General features: G+C 45.0%; 1 protein-coding gene across 1 annotated transcript in view; it reads left to right on the top strand.

The window, feature by feature from the left end:
* Nucleotides 1-1,791: 1,791 nt before the first annotated feature.
* Nucleotides 1,792-25,540, top strand: part of LOC115168950 (ski oncogene) — a 75,970-nt gene continuing 52,221 nt past the window's right edge. The window contains exon 1 of the mRNA XM_029724509.1: nucleotides 1,792-3,194. Within this exon, the coding sequence (XP_029580369.1) occupies nucleotides 2,289-3,194 (906 nt within the window). The 5' untranslated portion in view covers nucleotides 1,792-2,288. The remainder of the gene's footprint in view (nucleotides 3,195-25,540) is intronic.

Raw genomic sequence — 25,540 nt, 5'->3', positions numbered from 1 at the left:
TTCGGTTACTAGTCAGCGTTTTAACCACTAGCCTACCTGCCACCGCATACACTGCATCTCACTTATATCCATTAGCAAATAGACGAAGCCCCAGGTCCCCCCTGTCCCTTCAAAAAGGTAAGTTATCCGCAAGCCATTCGGGATATAGCTCATCACTATAGCTCCAGATCTGTCAACCCACCATGTCAATTACCGTGGGTGGGTTTCTGAGGAAAATGGAAAAATCCTAGCCTGTGTACCAGTTTGTCCACTTGCACTCAAACATTGTCATAATTGTCATTTGTTTCAAAAAGGATTGGACTGATCCATTGTGGAAAATGGTTGAGACTGTTGGTGTAGGCTTTAGCAAGTGGATTGCCTCTGGAGGGTAGGTCATGATTGGCATATAAACTCAATATAACACATTGGCCTTTGGTCTAGGGGTCAGAATATTGCTCACATGAACATTGTAGCCTACTCATGGTTATGTTTGCTATATGCCATGTAAATATATTGATGATATTAATATCCAGAGTACTAATTTATGGCCTAATTTATATTCTAATGACCTCTGTGACTGAGCATATCTCCAATTGCCGTGCGGTTGCAGTTACATTGCCTCATGGCTAGGAGGAGCCACAGGAACGGCAAACAATTGCCTCACCTTTCATTTTCAGCTCACGTCATCACAGTAAATCTTTATTGGAGATGACAGCAAACGACAACAGACCCGAACAAATGAACAACATTACAATGCATGTGTAGACTGGCATACAGTTAATTTCATGAATCTTTTGAAGGCCGATTTGTATTAAAACCGTGTAGTAGTAAAAAAGCGAATCTATACTCCACAAGTGTATTAGGCGTAGGCTAGATTATTTATTCAATCACATTCATTGATGTGAGTCAGTCATTGCTCAAGTTAATTACACCCAAGTAACAATGTACATTTTAAATGCACAGTGACAGTTCACTTTGTATTTTTCTCACTTTTCCCAACTCTTTCCAGCACAATAGGAATGATTCGGTGTAGGCTAGTCCACTTGATCGTAGCCTAACACCCACTGCACTGCTCAATTGTTCATAAGGTTAAAGTGTGCGTATTCATGCCCTCGTTGATGCACATTACAATTCAAACTAAAAAACCCTGGGGGAAAGTGACTCAAACATAATTGTTTCATTGCATTAGACTGTGCTGCTACTGTAGGGGAGCTCGAACAGTATAGCCGTGCTTGCGCAATTATCTGGCACATCTATAGAGTAAAACAAGTCTATGCGTAAAAACAGCCTATGCGTAAAATTAATGGAATTGGAATGGTGCGTCCAAATAACAATAATAATAGTTATTCATATGTTGCTATAATCTGAAAATATGTGGCCCTAATATGTATTCTTCCCTAGTTTCCGCAATTCACAGTATAAGCCAGCCTGGAAAGATAAACCTAAATAAACAAACCGCAGTCAGTCGTATAATTTGCATTTCCCCTTAAAGTCTAAATTTGACTGTCTGTAGCAAACTCCACCCATTCTCTTTCGGTTACAGCCGTTCCTAGCTGTGAATCAAGGGATTCAATGAGCCCTGTGCATTTTTTCGCCTTCGCATAGTCCGCACAAGGCTTCTAGGAGAAGTAGGGGAGTGCCGAATTGTTCCTGGAAGAGCCAGCCTGCGGAGTCAGTCACATTCTTGGCTGGGATTCAATGATTGAGCCAGACACTCACAAACACTGAGAGAGGGATGCGAGAGAGAGAGAAAGAGAGAGAGAGAGAGATAAAGAGAGAGAGAAAGAGAGAGAGAGAGAGAGAGAGCAAGGGGGCAAGTGAGTGAGCGAGCGCAACCCAGCTCACAGACTAGCCATCTCCACACAGGCGTAGCGAACTGCGTGGGTAAACGGAGTGTTTGCATCGGGCTCTACTGCAGTATTTGAAACTGATTTTTTGTATGCGTTTTACACCTGTTACATAGAGAGAAGGCTTTGCTTTATCGGTCGTTACTTTTTCTGGAACTTCAAAAGCGTATCATTCTTTTTTGGAGGAGTTTCAGAGGGACGCGTTTTAGATATGGACAGTCGGGAGTCTACTGCATGGGAAGACTCGCCGGTGTCACCATTCGCCTAGTAGGCTCCTAGTCAACGGAATTGGAAACTCACTACCTGGGACTTTTTTTGTGGATGTTTGATGAAGCGCTTTCCGCACTTGGCTAATTCTGGGATACCTTGGATTTACAAGGAACCGGGACCTATCGTGTCTTTCGATTGTTTTAGTTTTCCCCAGTTGAAAGGAACTCTCGCTTTCAAAGTCGCAGTGAAAACATGGAGACTGTAACTCGACAAAGCTTCCAACCTCACCCAGGACTGCAACAAACTCTCAAGCAGTTTCATCTGAGTTCTATGAGCTCCCTCGGCGGACCGGCAGCTTTTTCTGCTCGATGGCCACATGACCTCCTGTTCAAGAAGGATGGGAAAGAGCCCGAGCCCGTGCTGCATCTGCCCATGCAACCGCCGACAGTGATGCCGGGGCCTCTCTTCATCCCGTCCGACCGCTCCACTGAGAGGTGCGAGACGGTCTTGGAGACGGAGACTGTCTCCTGTTTCGTGGTCGGCGGCGAGAAACGTCTGTGCTTGCCGCAGATCCTTAACACCGTCCTTCGGGATTTCTCCCTCCAGCAGATCAACTCGGTGTGCGACGACCTCCACATCTACTGCTCCAGGTGCACGGCGGAACAGCTGGAGATCCTCAAAGTCATGGGGATTCTTCCATTCTCCGCGCCTTCCTGCGGACTCATAACCAAAACTGACGCGGAGCGCCTGTGCAATGCCCTGATTTACGGGGGCACCTACCCGCCGCACTGCAAGAAAGAGTTTTCTGGCTCCCTGGAGCTGGAGATCACGGAGAGAAGCTTCAAAATATACCACGAGTGTTTCGGAAAGTGCAAGGGTCTCTTCGTCCCGGAGCTGTACACCAGCCCCAACGCAGCCTGCATCCAGTGCATGGACTGCAGACTCATGTACCCGACACATAAGTTCGTGGTGCACAGTCACAAATCGTTGGAAAACAGGACTTGCCACTGGGGCTTTGACTCCGCCAAATGGAGGGCATACATCCTATTGGGCCAGGATTACACGGGGAAAGAGGAGAAGGCACGCCTGGAGCAGCATTTGGACGAGATTAAAGAGAAATTTGACTTCGCCAACAAGTATAAGAGGAAAGCATCAAGGGTGAGTTGAAGTCAAATGTTGCAACACAGTGCAACTACATTGTAAGTGTTGTTACATTATACGAATGTTGTTACACTGTTGAACGTTTGTCTCCATTTCTCTTTCTGGTGTGTTGTTGTGTTGTCTTGTAAATACAATGTTATCTAGAAAGTCAAAGACTCCTCTCTAGAGTACAGTATACTATTGGTGCAAACTGCAATGACATGTCGCTGCCATGGGTTTGTTTAGATTGGAGGGCGAGTCTTTCCAGGATTTGGTTACACTTAACATATTGTTACTAATTGTCCACCAACACTAGCTAAACGCCTCTGGTGGCAATAAAAACATTATTTGCCTGTGAAACACCTCTACGGGTGTCAATGGCTCAATTTTATTGACCTTACTTTTTTTTAAATCCCATTTACCAACAAATTACCCTATAATAGTGTTACAACAACTATCGAGAACTCATGTGATGTAAGGACGGGACAAGGAAATAAAGTCGTCATTTCTTAAGTCCGGATAACACCTCCTACAGCAAAACTCCCCCCTGCTCTGCAGGCAGTTGCACGCACGCACCCCACTCCCCCATTACAGCTCTTGAGGTGGGGGCTGCCGCTCTCTCAGTTCGCACTTTGCAGTGTATTGTGGCAGACTGGCTGTGTTTGAGAAAGAGGCACTTGGTCTGGCCAAGTTATCTCAGGTACTTGAAGGTGGATGTTTCGTTAACGAGGGACTCTTCCGTGCGTAATGGGGGGCTGGCTTTTTATTAGGACGCGCGAGATAGGTTAATTGTTGTGTCTGCCTAGAGAGCCCGTTACAGTAGAATACGTCTACTTTGTCAGCTGAAGAACTAGTAGCTATCGCTTCAATCTGTCTGTGTTTGTGCCAATGGGTTACTATAGTAAGATCAAATCCTATGTCACAACAAAATATGTTAAATATTACTAAACACTTTTTTATGATTATTTTTCCCCCCTCCAAATGCAGTGATTCTAAAAATATGATATTATTTCAGAGCACTTATATTCCAATGAGAAGACGAGAGGGAGGGGAGACCAGCACTGTTTCTGCAAGCCATTAGTGATGGGCATTCCGAGTCTTTTCGGTGAACTGGCCCATTTCGATCCATTCACCTAAAAGAGCTGGCTCATTTGGCTCCCAACCGGTTCTTCATTCAAAATGCTTAAAAATCGACCTATAACAATGAAACAATTGAACATCTCCAATGGTAAATCCCTAAAGGTAGATTACCATTATGTCAGATCGTGAAATGCGCGTTCAAATACATTTTTACTTGGCCAAATTATTAGATGGCCCGGGGAAAAAATCAGCGGGGACCAGATTTACGCGCTCTCCCTACTATTTATTGTTTCTGCCGTGAGGATTCACCCTCTTAATATAATTATTTTGTAACTTTCTGCAGAAAAACGTTGTTTTCAGCAAAGAAGTCAGTAGTAGCAGTATGCAAATCAGGGAGCGAAATTAACGTCTCTTTCACGGATGCGATTCGGCTCCCGATGTTCACCAACAATATCTGTTCAAAAAGAGCGACTCGTTCGCGAACGACCCACCACAACAAGCCATGATTTATCAGGTGGATTCTGATGAGCCCTAAATGAAGGAGAGTGGAGCCTATCACACACGTGAGAGGGGCTCAGAGTCTCGTCTCCTGCATGCCACCCAGGCTCACCCTTTTCGGGGTAGTTGAGCGCTGTGAAGAGTATGAGGGCCTCAGTTCGCCTAACCCTGACTTTTTAAATTGAAGGATAGATAGGCTTTAGACTAGAACTGCTACTACAACAGGCAGACCCTTGATTCCAAGGGCTCACGCCAATAGCGTTTGCTGGCGGAGAGCACTTGGCACCGCTAAATGTAATTTGCTAACCCAGTGCGCACCGATTTAACACGTAGAATCACATGAACAATGCCAGCAGTCAGACGTCTACAACGGGTTGTCCCTAAAACACAGCTCGCTGAACGATTGGCAGACGAGCGCTAGATCCACATTCAGTTCGATGTGAGCGAGCCTTAAGTCATATGGGGGGATTAAGTCTGTGCTTTGGGGTGGGGATCATCCCTCCCCTCTTCCTGCATCTAAGACTGATAAAAGAGCCCCCTCCACAAATGAAAGGCAAGCATGGTCATTTGCATGAACTGTTAAGATGAATAGAGTTGATGAAGCAGGGATAGGAGTATTGTGGTGGAAACATAATATGATCCCAACAAAGGGGGACATTCACCTCCCCCATCACACACACTCTTTCCCCTTCCCCCTTATTACCTACTCCTTTGCCCCTCAGCATGAAAGGAGGGTGAAAGGAGAGTGGGTGATTATGGTAAGACAGTTTTCGGTGGGCCATACAAACTAAGTGGAAGTGTTTACCAACAGAGGTCTAACAATTCGCCACCACAGTCTTTACCCTTCCATTTGCCAGTATTTTAGGAGGGCCAGAGCCTTGCCATGCACAGTCAACACTTTCTCTTGGTACTCATCTGTGCTTGAGTGGGGGAACCTAAAGGACCCCTCTTTAAAAGTCTCTTCTATTTTTAGAGGGTCTCAAAAGGCGCCTGTGTGTTAGACATTGTTAATATGAGCGTCCTTTGAATTCACTCTTTTTTTGTTTAGCGGCTTTGTAAAAGCAATGCTAATTAATGAGAGAAAATTTGCAGAATCTTGGATTATGATAATATTGCTAAACTTCTCTCGCTACTGTACAAGTTTCCATTTGTCAGCACATTTCACCAGGGGTGTTACTTTGAAATGCATTTCCGAGAAGTAAGTAAGTGATAGACCGGATTGGATTTATTGTGCTTTCAATACCTTTTTTTTCTTGAGTTGTTGGCAAGAGGAAAGGGTGGTTTTGTGAAGGTTTGTGAATGTAGCTGGCAGCCATCTCACAGTCAGACACAGGAAGTGAGCTCGAAGGACTTCCTGGCCTCAGAGACACTTTGCTCAACTGAGGAGCAGACTGCTGCTCGGTAGCAGCCGTCTGAGCATTACCCAACACGCACACATCCCACCCATAGATGTCACCACACCGACTTTGCAGTACACCTTCCTTATTGCAGCCTACTTCCCTTATAAAAGGCTGTGTTGGAATTTGCGATACAAGTGCATTCTCCGTTTTCATTTTAGATGTGAGCACGCCGGTGTTGACCGTGGGAGTGCAAACAACGGTGAATGAGCAAGTGAGTCAGCTCAGTGAACTGTTGAATGGGTTCAACGTTTACAAGTAGGGTGTGGAGCAGTAGACTTGGTCTCTAAGTTCACCATGCCAACGTTGGCTTGCCTTTATTATGGTTTCTGGCTAGAACACATGTGGGTGGCAAACATCATCAGTGGCTTTCCGCATCAGGATGTTTAGATAAGGATGGCGGCCGCAGATTTAGGACCTCCCTAGGTTTCATTTCACATCGAGACGGTGTGATTTATATGCACCCCATCTGTTGGGAGGAGATATGAACGAGAGAGAAAAAGAATGGGAGAGAGCTTAGTTTATGCACAGGCAGTTTACGTTTCCACCAACGGCCAAGTTTTGCTGAGACATTTAGCAGCAGCGCAGTCTTTTGGTTGCGTAAGGCGCGAAAAAAAAAGAATACTAAAGCATTCAGACTCTGAGCCTAAAAATCTCAATGGCTCAATGGTTCTCCCTGCCTGGCCCTGTTACTGTAGCAAGCTGGTTGGTTGCTCTCTGGTGCGGCAGGGCTATCAGACGTTGTTTAGCTATGTGTTTTGGCAGACGCCTCGTTGTGGAAGCCAGCAGACAAGACTAGTAGTTAGCCAGGGGAAAAACTAGTAGTTAGTCTGGGAAACGGGAGAGTTGCGACAGACGTTACATTCCAGACCCGCCACTCCCTGCAAGAGAGAGAGGAGACAAGCCCTTTACGCAAGCATCAACTGCAAACCCTTTCATTTTTTTGTATTTATTTAACTAGGCAAGTCAGTTAAGAACAAATTCTTATGTTCAACGACGGCCTAGGAGCAGTGGGTTAACTACCTTGTTCAGGGGCAAAACGACAGATTTTTTTTGCCTTTTCAGCTTGGGGATTCAATCTTGCAACCTTTCAGTAACTAGTCCAATGCTCTAACCACTAAGGCTACCTGCCGCCCCAGCAAACCCTCTTGAATAGGCATGAATGAAACATGTCCCCACACCTGCGCGGCACTGTTATATCCAACCCTCCACCGTCCAGTTTCTTTGGGACAGGAAAATCAAGTTGTTTTCCCTCCATGTTTCATTCTTGCGCCGGGGCGGCGGGGAAGGCAACTGTAGGCAAAGAGCAGTTGTTAGAGAGAGGCTGTGAAGGATGATGCGTTCAGATAGGACTTTCGTCATGATGCTTTTGGTCTGCAGTTGCAATTAAGTTTGAAAATGGAAGAAGCCTAAAACTGAGTTTGGACTACAAGCTCTTTTGTGGACTCTCAATAGGGTGGCAAAAGTGCAAAGAGATCCATTTTGTAGAGTGCAAGCCAGGTAGCAGGCAGGCCCCTCTCTCTTTCTAGGAGGTGGGCCCCTCTTTCTGCAGAGTTAGCCCTCTCTAGCAAGGAGATCTGGGGGCTTCGTTGTTTTCAAAAGCACTGCTCCAAAAGTGTGGCTGGGCTCCAGACCCCGTTTCACAGGGGCTGAAACTTCCCTTCCCACTGCCCAAAAATGTCCCCAGTGCACCTTGGGATATCTGGCCTCCAGCTGAAGGGGCCGCTTGTTGGAGGAGGGAAAGGGAGGGAAGGAGTGAGGGAGGGAAAGGAAGGGGTAGGAAGTGAACTCCCCGAGGGAACAGAAGACCATGTCCTGTTTCATATGCAAGGCACAGGCACGGCTAAGCCTTTTGACGGAGAGCCATATCCACACTGTGGACAGCACAACAGCTGGTAGCCATGCATATCAATGGCCACAGAGAGAATATCCCTCTTCACTTCGTTTTGGGAGGGTTTTCAGTAGGGAAAATGCAGCAACTGCCGCTGCATTAAAATACATATACGGCTGCTATGGGCCAGTGGTTTTGGGGTAGTGGTTGAATTGATTGAAGGACATTTTTGCTTGGTGTTGTCGTGAGGGCTGTTGTGATCGCAGAAGACCCATCCAATGACTCCCGTGTGTGTGTGTGTGTGTCTGTGCATGACCGAGAAATGACAAACTCTCCAGAAGCCTGCATAGTGCCTAGCTAAATGAGTCCTCCTCCAAACTCTATCTCTGACCAGGCAGACTGTGACTACTCTGAGTTGTCTGGGTACAGTGAGCCCTGCCTTGTTGGACCAGCATGATGGGTCAGCGGGATCAATAGGATATCGACGGCCGGGGTCTTCCCCTGTCAAGGGCGGCTGAAGAGTCCATCACTCCTTCACCTCCACTGCATAACCAGAAGGGACACGGGGATGTCCGTTTTCTCGTCTGACCTCGTATCAGTTCTATCGACCACAAGGGGTAGTTGTGCAATGAACATCTCATTGCAGTTGGTTTGATGATTGAGTTTAGCAGAGTTGTATGTCGAGAGATACTATATATGGTTCTAAATCTATACGTTGTTATACATGGCTCTGACATTTAGCGCTTTACTAATACTTGTCTTAGCTAAGCTAAGAGGGCTTTCTTTCTCAATGAGACCTAAGGCGTGGATTTCATACTGATAAACAGATGCTGATTCCACAGTGTAGATAAGGTGGCGGAGGAAACCTCCCGTTAACAATTTGGATGATAATTGCTCTGTAGCTTGAATGGTATTCAAATGCAAGTCAATTACGTTTCTTATTTGAATTAGCAGTTAACTTCATGTGCAAAGAGGCTCACGTTATTTATTTGCAACATGTGCCGCTCACTTGCTCTGTTTTATGTTGTCTCGCTGGGGAAAAAACATCTCCCCTCCATATTTATTTGGACAGTGAAGCTAAAATGTGTAAATTTAGCTTTGTACTCAAGCATTTTGGAGTTGACATCAAATGTATCATATGAGGCGATAGTACAGAATGACATATTTTATTTGAGGGTATTTTCATATCTGTTTTACCGTTTAGAAATGAAAGCAATTATGTATCTAGTAGTCCCCCTGTTTGAATACGTATTTTTTCTCTCACACGTATTTGGACAAATTCAATTAGTGTATTAAAGTAGTCAAACGTTTAGTATTTGGTACCATATTCCTTATGTTTTGCCCAATAGGAACTGAATTAGGACTAAAGTATTGTGTCATTTTGGAGTCACTTTTATTGTAAATAACAATATAATATCTTTCTGAACACTTCTACATTAATGTGGATGCAAAAGCAAAAGCTTTAGCTTCACTGTCCAAATAAATACGGAGGGAAGTGTATAGGTGTATTTTGTCATTATTTCCTCTGAAGACACAGCGGGGGAAGCAACCACTCTTTTCAGATGGGAATCAATGGGAATTAGGTGGGAATCAAGGCTCGTCTATGGAAAACTTTGAGGAACTGATGTGTTTCAAGATGAAAAGTGCGCAGCATCGACGCGCGTTCTTGTGCTGCACCACAAAGACAATAGGCTTACACAGCATCACAACACGGCATCACAACACGCGTTATTACGAGAGGCAACCAGGGAATCACAGGTGACATACTTGACTGTGGTGTCTGGGAAATTCTTCAAAAGAGCACAATAACAGCGAGGGAGAATAAATTAAATGCGCCGATTCCTTTCATTTCCACCCTGCCGGCAGCTATTTTAATTCACAGCCTTTTAAAGTTAGTCTAACAAACGGAGCTTATCTCTACGAAAGGCTGAATGTTCACTGGAAAGACTTGATAAAACAACAGATCTAATAGTGATCTATGTTCCGTTTGTTGATTTTTTCCAAGGGCATTTTTTGTTGTTGCATTTTCTGTTTAATTTCTCAATGATGAATTCATATGGCTAGTACTCAGAGGTTTAGCTCTGACACATGCAGCATTTTCAATGGAAGTTACCATACAGTAATTTGTATACTATCATGTTAAGCTCCCAGGGATTTGGTGTTATTACTGTGGCTGCTCTGTATGTCGATAGATTCCATGAGTCCTTAGAGTATTCTCCCTCTCTCCTTAGCGATCTTTTCTAGAAGCTCACTGCCTGCCATCCTCCTCCACACACACTTGCGTCCGCACACACACACACACACACACACGTCCCATGGGACCCCCTCCCCTTCCACCAACTTTGCCACTACTGTCGTCCTTGGGGAATAGCACAAATCCTATGTGCTGGAAAAGGGAGCAAAAAGACAAAAAGAGAGAGAAGTTCAATCCCTCATCACAAGCCATTGTCTGTGCTGCCTCCCTCCTCCCTCTCCTCTTCCAGTGTGTCCCCTCCCCTGCCTCCTGTCTCCCCCCTGCTGGTCTGCCTGCCTCCCGGTCAGTCAGGAGTGTCTGCATATGACAAATGGCGATCTGGGGGACGTGTTTATGAGCGGCAAAGGTCAAGAGGGCTGGAGAGTGCATTAATATACCTGACTGCCTGAGTGACTGGGGAGCAGTGAACAGGACCTGGTGTGCTATGACGCTCTGAAGGAAAGAGGGATGGTGAGAGAGGAGGAGGGGGATACAGGGAAAGGTCCTCGTACATGTAAATGACTACGGGTATCCTTCCACTCCCCAAAGTGAAAAAGTAGTGCCAGCAGGTTACCCGGGCTACTGATTTTGGTATCTCGTAGCAACCAGAAGACGTTTGCCAGTTAGTACCGTTGTGACGTCACACAGAAGAGCCCGATGACTTCTTTTCGGTGTCGTGCGTTTTTTTTTAAATCAGCTGTCCGGTTGCAATTTGATGACTCATACAGATTGCCTATTTGCTAATTACAATGTGGCCATTTTTGTTTTTTTATTATTGATGGCGGATTACCGTAAGTGGCAAGGGCCTCCTTGTTTATTTAATGACATAGAATGTTTGCAGGATGACTTGGGGTTTGAAATATTAATCGACACACATGGAACTTCCATACAAACTATTGCAATTGGCTACACATTCAACCTCCATCCAATCAACCACGACCGCCGCCTCGTCCAATTGCCTCAGAGCTACTACAGCCGTCAGCCAATCAATGAAATTATGATGTAGGGCATTTATTGGGCTTCAAGATTGGAAAAATTTTCAATGAAGCATATATGCCCGACATGAAAAACCAAACACTTTGGTAACCAACAGTACTTGGTTCTAAAATAAATCTCACACTATGAAGATATTAGCCCACCGCCAGACAGGGAATTCCCTACAAGTATTTGTGTGCGCACGATAAACATCCCAGTCTATTTCCGTGTTCGCACCGCTGACAATCATCACCCCCCTCGGAGTGGATACTTTTTGTTTTGACTCACGGCCACATATCACACTATATCAAGAGGCTAAAAATGAGATGCCGCCGTTTTCTCATGTATCTGTGTGTGGATAAAGATAGATGCAGTGTTTGGCGAGCCGTTATGTTACAGTAGTAGTATGTCCGGTATCTATCTCTCTCTCTCTCTCTCTCTCTCTCTTTCTCTCTCTCTTTGTCTCTCTCTCTCGCTCTTTCCTTCTTTTTTTTTGGAAGGAGTGGCCCAGTTACAAGGACTCTGTCATTGGCACACACTGGCACTCAGACACTTCAGCCTGCCATGAACTCAATCATTCTGGAGGGTGAGAGAGGACTAGAGAAACTACCTCCATATACTTTAATAATATAACTTGTCATGAACAACCGGGAGACTATATGCTCTCCTCCGCCTATTGAAATTCAGCTGATTTATTTTTCAGCTTATTATAATTTTCATGAAATTGCATGAACATTTTTATTAGGGCGCGTCAGTAAACAGTATGAATGGATGACGCTCATTGAAGTCCTATTGGTCCAATCCTGTGTGGGTTTGTAATGGGAAAGCGGCTGTGTGTAGAAGGTAGCCGATTGCTGAGAGAAAGAGAGAGAGAGAGAGGGAGGGGAGATTAGGGGGGGGGGCTTCATTGGCATGGCTGGCTGGGGGGCGATTTGTGCTGCGTCAGCCCGGACTCTCTTTGTGTGACAGTGGTGTCGGCCTTTTGAAAGAGCGCTCTGTCACATGACCTCCCCCCAAAATGATGATCCCTCTCACCCTCTCAGCTCTTTCAGCTCGCGTAAGCCAATAGTGTGCCTCAGAACAGCTCCCACGGGGGCAGATGGCTGTCTGACGAAGGAAGCCAGACACACACAAAAACACACACTGCAGCATACATACTCGCAATCACATAAAAAGTATTATACAGCATTATCACAAATTCTTGTCAACAGTACAGTCATTTAAAAGGAAGGAACTCTACGTTCTGCTTTGGTGAAAGTGTTTTTTTTAGATATAATGCTTCGCAGTGAGGCGTTTTTTTAATTAACACTCAACTAGTCATCTAATGCTTAACTAGCCAAATACCCATGTGAGAGACAAGGGAACATTTGAATAGGAATGGCCTATTCTGCCTCGTTTGGTTTGTGATTGTGCATGGGCAAGCGTGTGTGTGTGTCTGCGTTGTTTTAGGCCTGGATCAGCTGTAGGAGGAGGTTTGCAATTGCTTACTGCCTACTCATTTCCATCTCCATCTGTCTGTCTCCCACGGTGATGGAGGCTTGCCTCTCCCTGCCCCCTCTCCACACATACACACACTCACGCACACACCTCCCGTCGTCAGGTGTGTAGGCAGGCACTGTTATGAGGCTGTTAGGCGGCTCACAGGAGAGAGTCATGAGGTTGGCAGGATCCTACTCCCACTGTGTAATGGGAAAAGCCAATTCCAAAGCCTGGCTAATCTTGTTTCAGATTGAAACAGCACGATTAGACGGGAGGGCAGCTGCTAAGTGTACTTCTCATAGGTGGCACCACCGTTACTCGGTCGCATCATGCCAATGTTATGACCGCTCTCAAGTCGTCCTCTAACAGTGGCGCCATAGTGGTGCCCTAAAGTGGTGATAAACCCAGTCATTCTGGACGGAGGCTAACCACTGTTTTGTCTGAATTCTACTATAGTGCCTGGAAATACGATGACATTGCTAAAGTAGTCAAATATGAATACTTTGCCAGCATTATTATGATGTCGTCAAATGTACTTTAGACTGTAGGCAATGTTGTCATTAGCTAGCGAAGTTCGTCAAAAATAGCTAGCAATGCGGTCAATTTTATACAGCATCTAAAGTCAATCTGGCGACATCAAAATGATGACAAAAGGTTTTCCTACTAGTTATTTGCCTCCCTTTGAATTTTGTTGTATTTCCATGCCACTGTAATGCACTTTTGATGAGAGCTTCATTAGCGCTCATTGACGATGCATTGAGTAAAATGCTCAGTCGGGCATCAGTCCAAAACAAATGTTCAGAACAATATTGTGATAAAACACGCAACCCATGAATAGGGGAAATCACTTTGCTTTGCACAGTGGATGTACTGTATGTAGGCTGCATATGTTCAGTAATGTATGTGGGTGATGGTGGGGATCGGGGGTGGACTGGTTGGTAAAACAAAGCTTCTGTATTAGAAAGATGCTAACGCTATATGCTAGCACAGACATGTTTATAGCAAACAGAGAGCGCCTGCTGTCCCCTACACTGCATCTCTCATTCAGAGGATGGGGGGACTCAAATGTCACAATTCCCACAGTCCCCCCTCCCCAAAAAATGTAAATAGCGGCGTCATGATCTATCACTGCAAACATCGGATGCCAGGCCCTGTGTGGCTATTGAATTATGAAAAGGCTTGGGGGTATTCTGTTGTGGAGGGAGGCTGCAACTCCCTCTTTTGGGGGGGTGGGTTAGTTATTAAAGAGTGGTTGTGCATGCTTAGCCGCAGCCATGTCGAAGGGCAGGTCCCATGGGCTCTGGGGGGTATTGTGACCCCCTCCTCTAACGGGGTTTTGTGGCTGACCTTTGTCATCTCTTTCTATGGAGGGCATCAGCTGGGACATTGCGCTCTCCCCACCCCCTTTATCGCCCCATTACTTGTCCCAAGCTACTGAGTCACAGACAACTGCTCATTATCGGACCCCTACCTTCCCCCTCCTCTACCTTTACTCTCCTCTGTTTGTTCTTCCCTTCCTAGAGTTTTACTTAGAAATGAATGAATGCTAGCTAAGGTGCCAAGATGGGATAGGCCTACATATATATAGCAGACCTGGGTTTATATACATGTGTGTTTGAGTATCTGGTTTAAAAAAAAATGTTTTTCTGTGTATTTGAGTATTTTCAAATACACAGCCCAAAACAAATACCTTTATTTGAGTATTTCAATGGTTATTTGTATAAACCAAATAGTCTGCAACTTGTATTTGACAGTATGTTCAAATTCTTATTTTAAATACTATTTTCGATAGCTGTGTTAAATGCACGGGAGTGCATTTAACTCTGTGTATTTTAGTTTTTCTAATACTTTCCAAGTGTATTTACAAATACATTAAAATGTTAAACTACTTGTCTTTTCAAGTAAAATACAGTACCAGTCAAAAGTTTGGACAAACATACTCATTCAAGTGTTTTTCTTTATTTTTGCTATTTTCTACATTGTAGAATAATAGTGAAGACATCATAACTATGAAATAGCACACATGGAATAATGTAGTAACCAAAAAAGTGTTAAACAAAGCAAAATATATTTTATATTCTTCAAAGTAGCCACTCTTTGCCTTGAAGACAGCTTTACACACTCTTGGCATTCTCTCAACCAGCTTCATGAGGAATGCTTTTCCAACAGTCTTGAAGGAGTTCCCACATATGCTAAGCACTTGTTGGCTGCTTTTTCTTCACTCTGCGGTCCAACTCATCCCAAACCATCTCAATTGGGTTGAGGTTGTCGTGGAAATATTCAGGCAATCATATTTCTCAAATACCGGAGCCTGTGAGTTCAAATAGACTTTTATTACAACATAATACAAGCCACGCTGGTTCATGAAAACAACTAACTTTCCAGTCTTGGCACATACTTCTTATACATTTTTCCTCTTGACGTCACACAGTAAGTCCTCTTAATGACTCATCCCCTCCGGCATTTAGCCACCGTTATCTCATTTGCCTTGCACTAATTTTAGTTCTGTTTCATATTAGGGCATGGAAACTGTAGAACCACACCAATATTTCAAAAATACAGACATGTTCTCTACTAAGACAGGTGCATGCATGTAGGACCATAGCAACAGTCCATAGATACATTTTACAGAAATAACCAGTCATGTCCACTCCCCAGACAGGTGCATGTCTAATGGTGTCTAATGACCTAGTCTTGCGGACTATCCTGAAATGTATAATGGCCACACTTGTCCTGGAAAATTCTCAATAAGGTCGGGTGATTGTGGAGGCCAATTCATCTGATGCAGCACTCCATCACTCGACTTCTTGGTCAAAAAGCCCTTACACAGCCTGGAGGTGTGTTGGGTCATTGTCCTGTTGAAAAACAAATGATAGTCCCACTAAGCACAAACCAGATGGGATGGCGTATCGCTGGATAATGCTGTGCTAGCCATGCTGGTTAAGTGTGCATTGAATTCAAAATAAATAACTGACAGTGTCACAGGCAAAGCACCCCCAAACCATCACACCTCCTCCTCCATGCTTCACGGTGGGAACAACACATGTGGAGATCATCCGGTCACCTACTCTGCATCTCACAAAGACATGGCGGTTGGAACCAAAAATCTCAAATTTGGACTCATCAGACCCAAGAACAGATTTCCACCAGTCTAATGTCCATTGCTCGTGTTTCTTTGCCCAAGCAAGTCTCTTCTTCTTATTGGTGTCCTTTAGCAGTGGTTTCTTTGCAGCAATTCGACCATGAAGGCCTGATTCATGCAGTCTCCTCTGAACAGTTGATGTTGAGATGTGTCTGTTACTTGAACCCTGTGAAGCATTTATTTGGGCTGCAATCTGATGTGCAGTTAACTCTAATGAAGTTATCCTTTGCAGCAGAGGTAACTTCTACATTGGGCCAGTAGGTAGCCTAGTGGTTAGGGGGTTGGGCCAGTAACCGAAAAGTTGCTAGATTGAATCCCTGAGCTGACAAGGTAAAAATCTGTTGTTCTGTCCCTGAACAAGGCAGTTAACCCACTGTTCCCAGGCTGTCATTGTAAATAAGAATTTGTTCTTAACTGACTTGCCTAGTTAAATGAAGAATAAATAAATAAACTCTGGGTCTTCTTTCCTTTTGTGGTGGTCCTCATGAGAGCCAGTTTCATCATATCTCTAGATGGTTTTTGCAACTGCACTTGAAGAAACTTTCAAAGCTCTTGAAATTTTCCAGATTGAGTGACCTTTATGTCTTAAAATAATAATGGACTGTCGTTTCTCTTTGCTTATTTGAGCTGTTCTTGCCATAATATGGACTTGGTCTTTTACCAAATAGGGCTATATTCTGTATGCCACTCCTACTTTGTCACAACACAACTGATTGTCTCAAACGCATTAAGAAGGTAAGAAATTCCACAAATGAACTTTTAACAAGGCACACCTGTTAATTGAAATGCTTTCCAGGGGACTACCTCATGAAGCTGGTTGAGAGAATGGCAAGAGTGTGCAAAGCTCTCATCAAGGCAAAGGGTGGCTACTTTGAAGATTCACAAATATAAAATATATGTTTGTTTAACACTTTTTTGGTTACTACATGATTCCATATGTTATTTCATAGTTTTGATGTCTTCACTATTATTCTACAATGTAGAAAATAGTAAAAATGAAGAAAGACTCGAATGAGTAGGTGTTTCCAAACGTTTGACTGGTACTGTATATCTGAATACCTACTTCGATTTTATGTGAAGTAATTGAGATATTTCAAATAGTATTTGAACCCAGGACATTGACACTACTGTAGCATCATAAACATTCATATTATCTTATATTGTCACGTCCTGACCATAGTAAGTTGTTATTTTCTATGGTAGAGTAGGTCAGGGCGTGACGGGGGGGTTTTCTAGTTTAGTTTTTCTATGTTGTATTGTTCTAGTTTTGTATTTCTATGTTGGGCTTTGTTTGAGATGATCTCCAGAGGTAGCTGGTCATCGTTGTCTCTAAATGGAGGTCATATTTAAGTTGGTGTTTGTCCCACCCTTGGTTTGTGGGAGATTAATTTTGAGTAGTGCATGTTTCACCTCTGTGTCACGGTTTGTTGTTTTTTGTCATTCAGTTTATTTATGTATTGCGTAGTTTCACAGTATAAATAAAATGTGGAACAACACACACGCTGCACTTTGGTCCGCTTCTCCTTTCGACAACCGTGACATATATCCTATAGTATACTGGAGAAGATTATAGAAGATTTTATAGAGTCATGATGTAGCTAGCCACAATGTAGCTTACCCTCTTCTTTCTGAGATAAGAACGAAATAAACATTTCCTCGGAAACGACTGAATGTACGCGCGGCTGTTTACTTTTGGGCAGGGCAGGAATTGTGAGGCATCTCTCTTGTGTGGAGAGAGAGGGTAGAGGAGTGATATGAATCCATAAACGTCTGTGATCTTTGCTTTGTTTAGTCTACCGACTCATTGCGATGTCTGCCTGCTCTCTGCCTCGGTTAATCTTACAGAAGATGAATCCGACGGGAGACGGAAGTAATTGCCCTATCGATCCAACAAAGCCACTTGTTCCGAACTTTGACCGGTGACTAGAAGCTGCAACTCTTGATCACCACAGCTAGGCTACATTTAGTAACAAATAGAACAACACATTTCTCTTGTCTGTACTCCAATCTTAACTATCCACTATAGATGTCAGTACTCAGTTGGACTAGCTATCCATATTATGTAAACTGCTATACATTGATCCAACAACAGTTACTTAGTTAGTTTTTGGTAATTTTACCGATTCAAGTAATTATTTTCCAATACAAATATTAGATGTAAGCTAGGACTGGAGAACAGTGGAGAAGTTACAGAGAGAAGGGGGTTCGAGGAGAGAGAGATAAGGGTGACTCACCCAGGGGATCAGAGATCAACTTCTAGTCACATGCCACTCTTCCCCTCAGGCTGCCGGAAGTCACCGGACTGGTTCCCCAAGAATGTCTGTCCCAAATGATCTAACTTCTACGTCTGTCTGTTAGTCAGTCAGTAAAGGAGGGCTTTGAGGATGAAGTTTAGACTGGAACTAGTGAGCAAAGAGGTGGAATTTAGACTGGTGCAAGGTAGTTCACTGTTTAGAGAGCAATGTTGGATCAGTTTAGAGCTTTTCGTTAACTGTCGCCAGCCAGCAGGGCAGCAAAAGAAACAAACTCGGCTGCCGGTCACACCGTGGCAGCTTTTCAGGAAGCAGAGGTGGGATGTGTATGTGTGTGTACCCCCCTCCTCTCCCGGCCTTGCCCCCCGGCTCAGTTTATGCCTCGGGAATGAAGTTTCTGAAACAATGGCTTATAATGTCATTAACATCTTTCCTGCAGTCTCTCCCTTCAGCCTCCCCCACCTCCACCTCCAAGTCACTGATCTCCCCAATTAATCCCATTCTAGCCCACTCTGGCAAATGAACTGGCAGCATAGATACTAAATAAAACAAGGTGTTGAAAGGGGATCCCTCCTCCTGGAGTCCTGGCTATAGGGCGCTTGGGTCTCAAATTAAGGAAGCTGCCGCCGACCACGGCACACAACTCTTTATGTTTTTGTTCTTTCTTTCTTTCTTGAATATTTCCTTTACCATTTCCCATGGTTCTCTCTCTCCCTACCTCTCTAGGCTTGAGTGTGACCTATTGATTTAATGTCTCCTGTGCCCTTCCCCCACCTCACACAATCTCTCATAGAAACACGCATACACACACACACACACACACACACACACACACACACACACAAATAAATGACGGCATGCACACACACTCCAGTCAAACACACTCACCACCACTGAAACAAACACTCCCATAGTCCAAGCCAAATGCATAAATATTCACACAGTCAAACATCCGCACATGCTATTTACACACACTTGCACCCCCAACACTCCGCCAGGGCAGACAATGGATCTCTTGAAGCCCCTAGCTTATAATTCATGTAATTGTAGATGTGCAGACAGGCAAATGTGTGGAGTGTGTAACAGCCTCCTCAGTGTAAAGCCTCCCCAGGAGCACAAAGGCATTATTTCCCTGCGTAAGACCCTATCCCTAGCTGTTCTTCAAGGGGGAAGACTGTCAAAGCTATCTTCAGCAGTAGGACATCTGTTTATATAAAGCATACCACCATTTATATCCGTCCCTGTTAATCTCCCTTCACACACGTGTGTTGTGGGGGTGTGTGTGTGTGTGTCTGTGTGTATGGGTGTGGGGCGGTGGCAGGCGGGCGGTCATCTTATCCTTATTCCATCTCCTGTGACCTCTACCCCCTTCACTCGGCTCATCTGTTTGCCCTGTTTAATTATCTTTGCAAACACACACACACACACACACACACACACACACACACACACACACACACACACACACACACACACACACACACACACACACACACACACACACACACACACACACACACAGGTCAAGGCTCCCGGTGAACCTTGCCCTCTGGGCCACACAGACTCATCCAGAGGCTGGAGAAGGCAGAGAATGATGGAAAACCTCCCTCCCTCCTTCCACTCCCCATCTCCGGGCCTGACAACTGGTGGTCTGCAAGGCTCTGGATTAAACTGACTCCTTTGTGTGTGTGTGTGTGTGTGTGTGTGTGTGTGTGTGTGTGTGTGTGTGTGTGTGTGTGTGGTCTGTACAGCATGCACCTTTTCACAAACACTAGCCAGAGACAGTCTGTGTCACAACGCCTAACGGTCCGACGGATAGGCCTACATGCTGCCGTCTGAGTTTGTTGGACGGTCACAAAAGAAGGAGAATTCTTGGCCCCGCTTCGCGTCCGAGACGGTGTATTTTGTGGTAGGAATGATACCTTAGCAAGGTTAATTTCATAGGAGTGAGCGAGAGAGAGGCTTGGGTTTTGTACATGTTTGATTTTCCACGCGCCTGCCGAGCCGGTTGGTATTATTGTAAGAGAAAATGAGATGCAGGGCGAGTGTTAAGTCTTCGCGAATGGACAGAGGGAGAGATGTTATGTGTCTCTTTCTCATTATCAATTTCTTCTTCTTCTCTCTCTCTAACGTGTTCTCTTTTTCGTTCTCTTTTACTCTTTCTCTTTCTCTCTGACTGGTATTCTCTCTCTCCCTCTCTCTGTCTCTCTGCCCCCCTCCCCATCCCTCCCTCCCTCTCTCCTTGGCTGGGGTTCCTTTCTTCCCTGGCTCTCGTGTAGAAGCCACCCGACTCAGGACGTGCCATGAAACATCAGAATCCACTTCCTGCAGAAATCAATACATCTCAGGTCCTGTGCAGACCCACACATTGGCATACGGTTGGGAATGCGTGCACACACGCAAATCTGCAATGGCATGCTTACACACACACACACACACACACACACACACACACACACACACACACACACACACACACACACACACACACACACACACACACACACACACACACACACACACACACACACACACACACATCCTCGGGACACACATAGGAAAAGAGGATAAACTAATTGCCCTTGTGTTTGAATTAGACTTGGGCAAAAATAAAAAGGTTTATTGCACCATTTATGTAATGGCGGCCTCAAAATGTCTGTGGTATTCAGACTAACTGCTGGAAATGGCAGGGAATCAGAGCACCCCACCCTCCCTGGCTGAAAACGGATGTGGTATGGAGGGATACTGCTATGCCTTGTCTGCAAGCTTTCAACAATTCACCCAGCGCCACTGCAAACAGCACTAGCAAAACATTTCAGGCTTAATTTTACTGCTTATCCTATGCTAAATGCTACCAGTGCTAGGCTACAAGCTAAACCCACTGCACTCAGCATTTGGATGGGATGGATGGATGATCCCTCCCTCCTCAGTGCAGCGGTAATTAAATGATAGATCCCCGATGTGAGCGGGCCAGAAGTGAAGGGATGACCTCACAGGCACCTAATCGTCATGTTGGGAAAACCCAGCAACTAATATGTCCATTAGCGTCGTCCTCTGCCGGAGAAACTAACAAAACTAGAGAGAAAAGACTGACGAGGAGGAAAGGAAAGAACAGAACACATCATCTTCTTCAATGTACTGAGCTCATTCATAGCCCAATTTGACAAAATGGCTGCCCACAAACTGCTGAATCGAACACTCCACTCTTGTGATATTGTTTAGTGGAGACAGGTTTTTTGTATCAAGCTCTGGGTGAATGGAGTGAGCTTGGTAGCTTCAATGATATGCATTTTGGCATGTTATTGAATGGAGTTAGCTTCCCACAGTTCCTAGCTTCCATGCTATGCTAGCTGGCTGTGTGTATTTTGGTATTTTCCACCAGCGGGGATGTCAAAGGCCATTGTTGTTTCCTTCTGCGTGCGCCAGGCCGGCCACAGTTCAAAGGTCATCGAGGTTGCTGATGCCAGAGTTTTCTCTGGAGTGTCCCAGCTAGCCCCCACCCCCCTTTGCCCCCTGTCCCACCCCTGTCCCCAAACAGTGGGCCGCCTGTGTGGGCGTGTCACGTGTCCTGAGTGGGGTGATCGCCCAGTGGACAAACAGCAGCTGGGGTCACGCAGGAACGGACGGTCCTAACACACACACACACACACACCTCCCTCTCCACAGAGTCGTCGTCCCCCCCACACACAATCCATAGACCTCCACTTCCTCCTCCTGAATGACTAAAGGCGTTAGCATGCTTCAGTTTGGCCGAACTCGGCTAACCGAACCAAAAGAGTGAGCTCGCATACTCCCTTAAAAGACCTTCGCTTGAAAAACTAAATCTGTCATTCATTTTGACGTTTTTATCGAAGAGATCTTAGTCGCACAATTTTACATCTAACTAATATGTTTGGTGCAGTATTTTTCAATAAAAAAATGCGTGAAAACGAGTCGTCTCTCATTGAATGACAACAAAGTCTTTATTGAAGAATCCCTACTGTTGACCAATAACCGACGAAGGGGCGTAGACTTCGGCTTGCCTTCAGAAAAAATGTAATGTGCTCGGACAGCCGAAAAAACCCTGACCGAAGTCCAAAACGAACAAAACATCACAAAATTCTAAGCATGCGGATGCCTCAATAAGTGGGCGCTGCTACTAGTCTGCGGTGTCTCGCTATGACTCTTCCCCCCCTCCCTGGCTGCGGTGGAACGGAGACTATGGTTTTGATGTAACACCACAGTGATTTCCTATGCGACTGTGACACACCCAGCCAGGGTTAGGTTGTTGTGACTCTGCATTTGACTGTCACTCTGGGAGTTTCACCTCTCCTGCACTTTATCAACTATCTTCGGCCTATTATTAGCTACTCCAAGCTTGGTGTATTACCAGGCAAGCTGGATTGTGAGCACAGCATAGGCCTATGGCACATCTCTAGTGTACAGGAAATAGTACGAGAGGGCTCAATCGTTCATTGAATGTTACCCGAATATTAATGTACCTCAATTTGCCTCTCCTCTTGTTTCTCTCATTCTTTCCCACCAGTCTCCCACCTTTCCCCCTCCCCTCTCTCTTTCTCTCTCTCTACCCCATTCCCCCCTCTCTGTTGAGACTTGGCCACTCTGAGCTCTTGTGATCTGGCCTCCGAGCGAAGTCTCTGTCCCTCTCTCTCACTTCCTCTTTCTATCTCCCAGAGTTCACTCATTTGGAACAAAATGTCCGGGGCTTGGGGTGGAAAGCTCCAGCATGTGCTGGCCACCCTGGCTTGTTTGAGGCTCCCTGAACTAAACCGCCTTTGTGCCTCGCCTCGTAAAAAAGAAATATATATTTTAATAAATACACATACCAGCCTGTTTGTACAGTAGCACTATCAAAGTTATGGAGGTTACCAATAAAACCGTGAATATTAAGAGGAAGAAGCTGCTGTAGAAAGGACTTTTTTCAGTTTCCCCCTCATATCCTAAGTCACAATGACCACGCAACAGGGCAAAGGAGGTTTCCCCTAGGAAAGGCAAAGAACACTGTTCATGCCAAACGCACCCTTTGCCATGTCTATTTTCTAACCAGGTCTTTTTTACTCAGTGTGTATATGTATAGTTGAAGTCAGAAGATTACATACACCTTAGCCAAGTATATTTAAACTCAGTTTTTCACAATTCCTGACATTTAATCCTAGCTTTGTGATGGCGACTCCAATACCTTGACTTTGTTGTCCTTAAGCCATTTTGCCACAACTTTGGAAGTATGCTTCGGGTCATTGTCCGTTTGGAAGACCCACTTGCGACCAAGCTTTAACTTCCTGACTGATGTCTTGAGATGTTGCTTCAATATATCCACATAATTTTCTTTCCTCATGATTCCATCTATTTTGTGAAGTGCACCAGTCCCTCCTGCAGCAAAGCACCCCCACAACATGATGCTTCCACCCCCGTGCTTCACGGTTGGGATGGTGTTCTTCGGCTTGCAAGCCTCCCCCTTTTTCCTCCAAACATAATGATGGTCATTATGGCCAAACAGTTCTATTTTTGTTTCATCAGACAAGAGGACATTTCTCCAAAAAGTTTGATCTTTGTCCCCATGTGCAGTTGCAAACCGTGGTCTGGCTTTTTTATGGAGATTTTGGAGAAGTAGCTTCTTCCTTGCTGAGCGGCCTTCTAGGTTATGTCGATATAGGACTTGTTTTACTGTAGATATAGATACTTTTGTACCCGTTTCCTCCAGCATCTTCACAAGGTCCTTTGCTGTTGTTCTGGGATTGATTTGCACTTTTCACAAACAAAGTACGTTCATCTCTAGGAGACAGAACGCGTCTCCTTCCTGAGCGGTATGACGGCTGCATGGCCCCATGGTGTTTATACTTGTGTACTATTGCTTGTACAGATGAACGTGGTCCTTCAGATGTTTGGAAATTGCACCCAAGGATGAACCAGATTTGTGGAGGTCTACAATTTGTTTTCTGAGGTCTTGGCTGATTTCTTTTGATTTTCCCATAATGTCAAGCAAAGAGGCACTGAGTTTGAAAGGTAGGCCTTGAAATACATCCACAGGTACACCTCCAATTGACTCAAATGATGTCAAATAGCCTATCAGAAGCTTCTAAATCCATGACATAATTTTCTGGAATTTTCCAAGGTGTTTAAAGGCACAGTCAACTTAGTGTATGTAAACTTCTGACCCACTGGAATTGTGATACAGTTAATATAAAGTGAAATAATCTGTCTGTAAACAATTGTTGGAAAAATTACTTGTGGCATGCACAAAGTAGATGTCCTAACCGACCTGCCAAAACTATAGTTTGTTAATAAGACATTTGTGGAGTGGTTGAAAAACAAGTTTTAATGACTCCAACCTAACTGTATACTTCCGACTTCAACTGTAGGTGTGAGTGGCGGTGCCTGGTGAACTTTGAACCCTGGCTCAGGGCCTTGGCCATGTGTACCGTAGTAAACACAGCCCGGAGGTAGATAAATGTTTATTTAGCCGTCGATAACCACACAGCCTCTGGTGCAGGAGCCTCTGGTGCATGTCTATGTCTGAAATATCCTACATGTAACACTTTCACAACATGTAACATATTCAAATCACACAAATATTTTTTTTTAGGCTTAACTATAACTACAACACCTGTCTGTATAAATACAATGGCATTGGTAAAAGCTAGGCTATATATGGTAGGAGATACTACTGAAGGAACTCCCATTGGAAGGGTGTGTTTAGCTTTGACCTCAAGTTCAATGACCCAGAGTTCACTATAGAACTATAGCGCTGCAGTAGAGTGAGTGCGTCCCAGATGGCATCCTATTCCCTGTGCAGCGCACTACCTTTGACCAGGGCCCATAGGTTTCTGGTGAAATGTGGTGCACTATAGGGAATGAGGTGACATTTGGGAAGCAGACAGTGTCCTCCGCTATGAAAGGGTTTCAGTACAGAGCTCCAAGGCAGCGGCTCACACCAGCCAGGATGGCAGAGGATTTTCTATTTCAGTCTATTAGTTTGATGTGGTGATGCAGACAGTCAGACACCTCTATGGCGGACGGGGGAGGGATAACGGAGAGGGGGGGGAGTGATAATGTATTTACTTAAGTGTGTGTGCCAAGGTGCCAGACAGCGGGGGGAGTCCCCCCTCTCTCTCTCTCTCGACTGTGCGTAGAGACATCTCAAGCATTAAGGGAAAGGCTAGTGTGACAAACTGTACTCTACCACGCTCTCTCTCGTGCTTGGAGAGAGCTGGAGCATTAAGGGAGAAGCAGTAGTCTCTCTGTGTTTATGTGTCTAACGCACCGCCCCCCCCCCCCCCCCCCCCCCCCGCGCACGCTTGGCCCCACATTATCCCAAATGCCACTCTGATTGGAGCACTAATGTGGTTGCTAAGCAAATCTGCCCTTCCTGTGCTAAAAAATAATGGGTAGGCTGCTTCCTGGCTGGTGGGTTGGACTGGAGGGGAGCATGCCAGTGTGCTAACACACGAAGGCACATGCTTGCACACACGCTCGCACA

This window comes from Salmo trutta, chromosome 30, assembly GCF_901001165.1.
Source record: "Salmo trutta chromosome 30, fSalTru1.1, whole genome shotgun sequence".
Taxonomy (NCBI): Eukaryota; Metazoa; Chordata; class Actinopteri; order Salmoniformes; family Salmonidae; genus Salmo; species Salmo trutta.
This window is presented reverse-complemented; position numbering and strand designations above follow the sequence as displayed.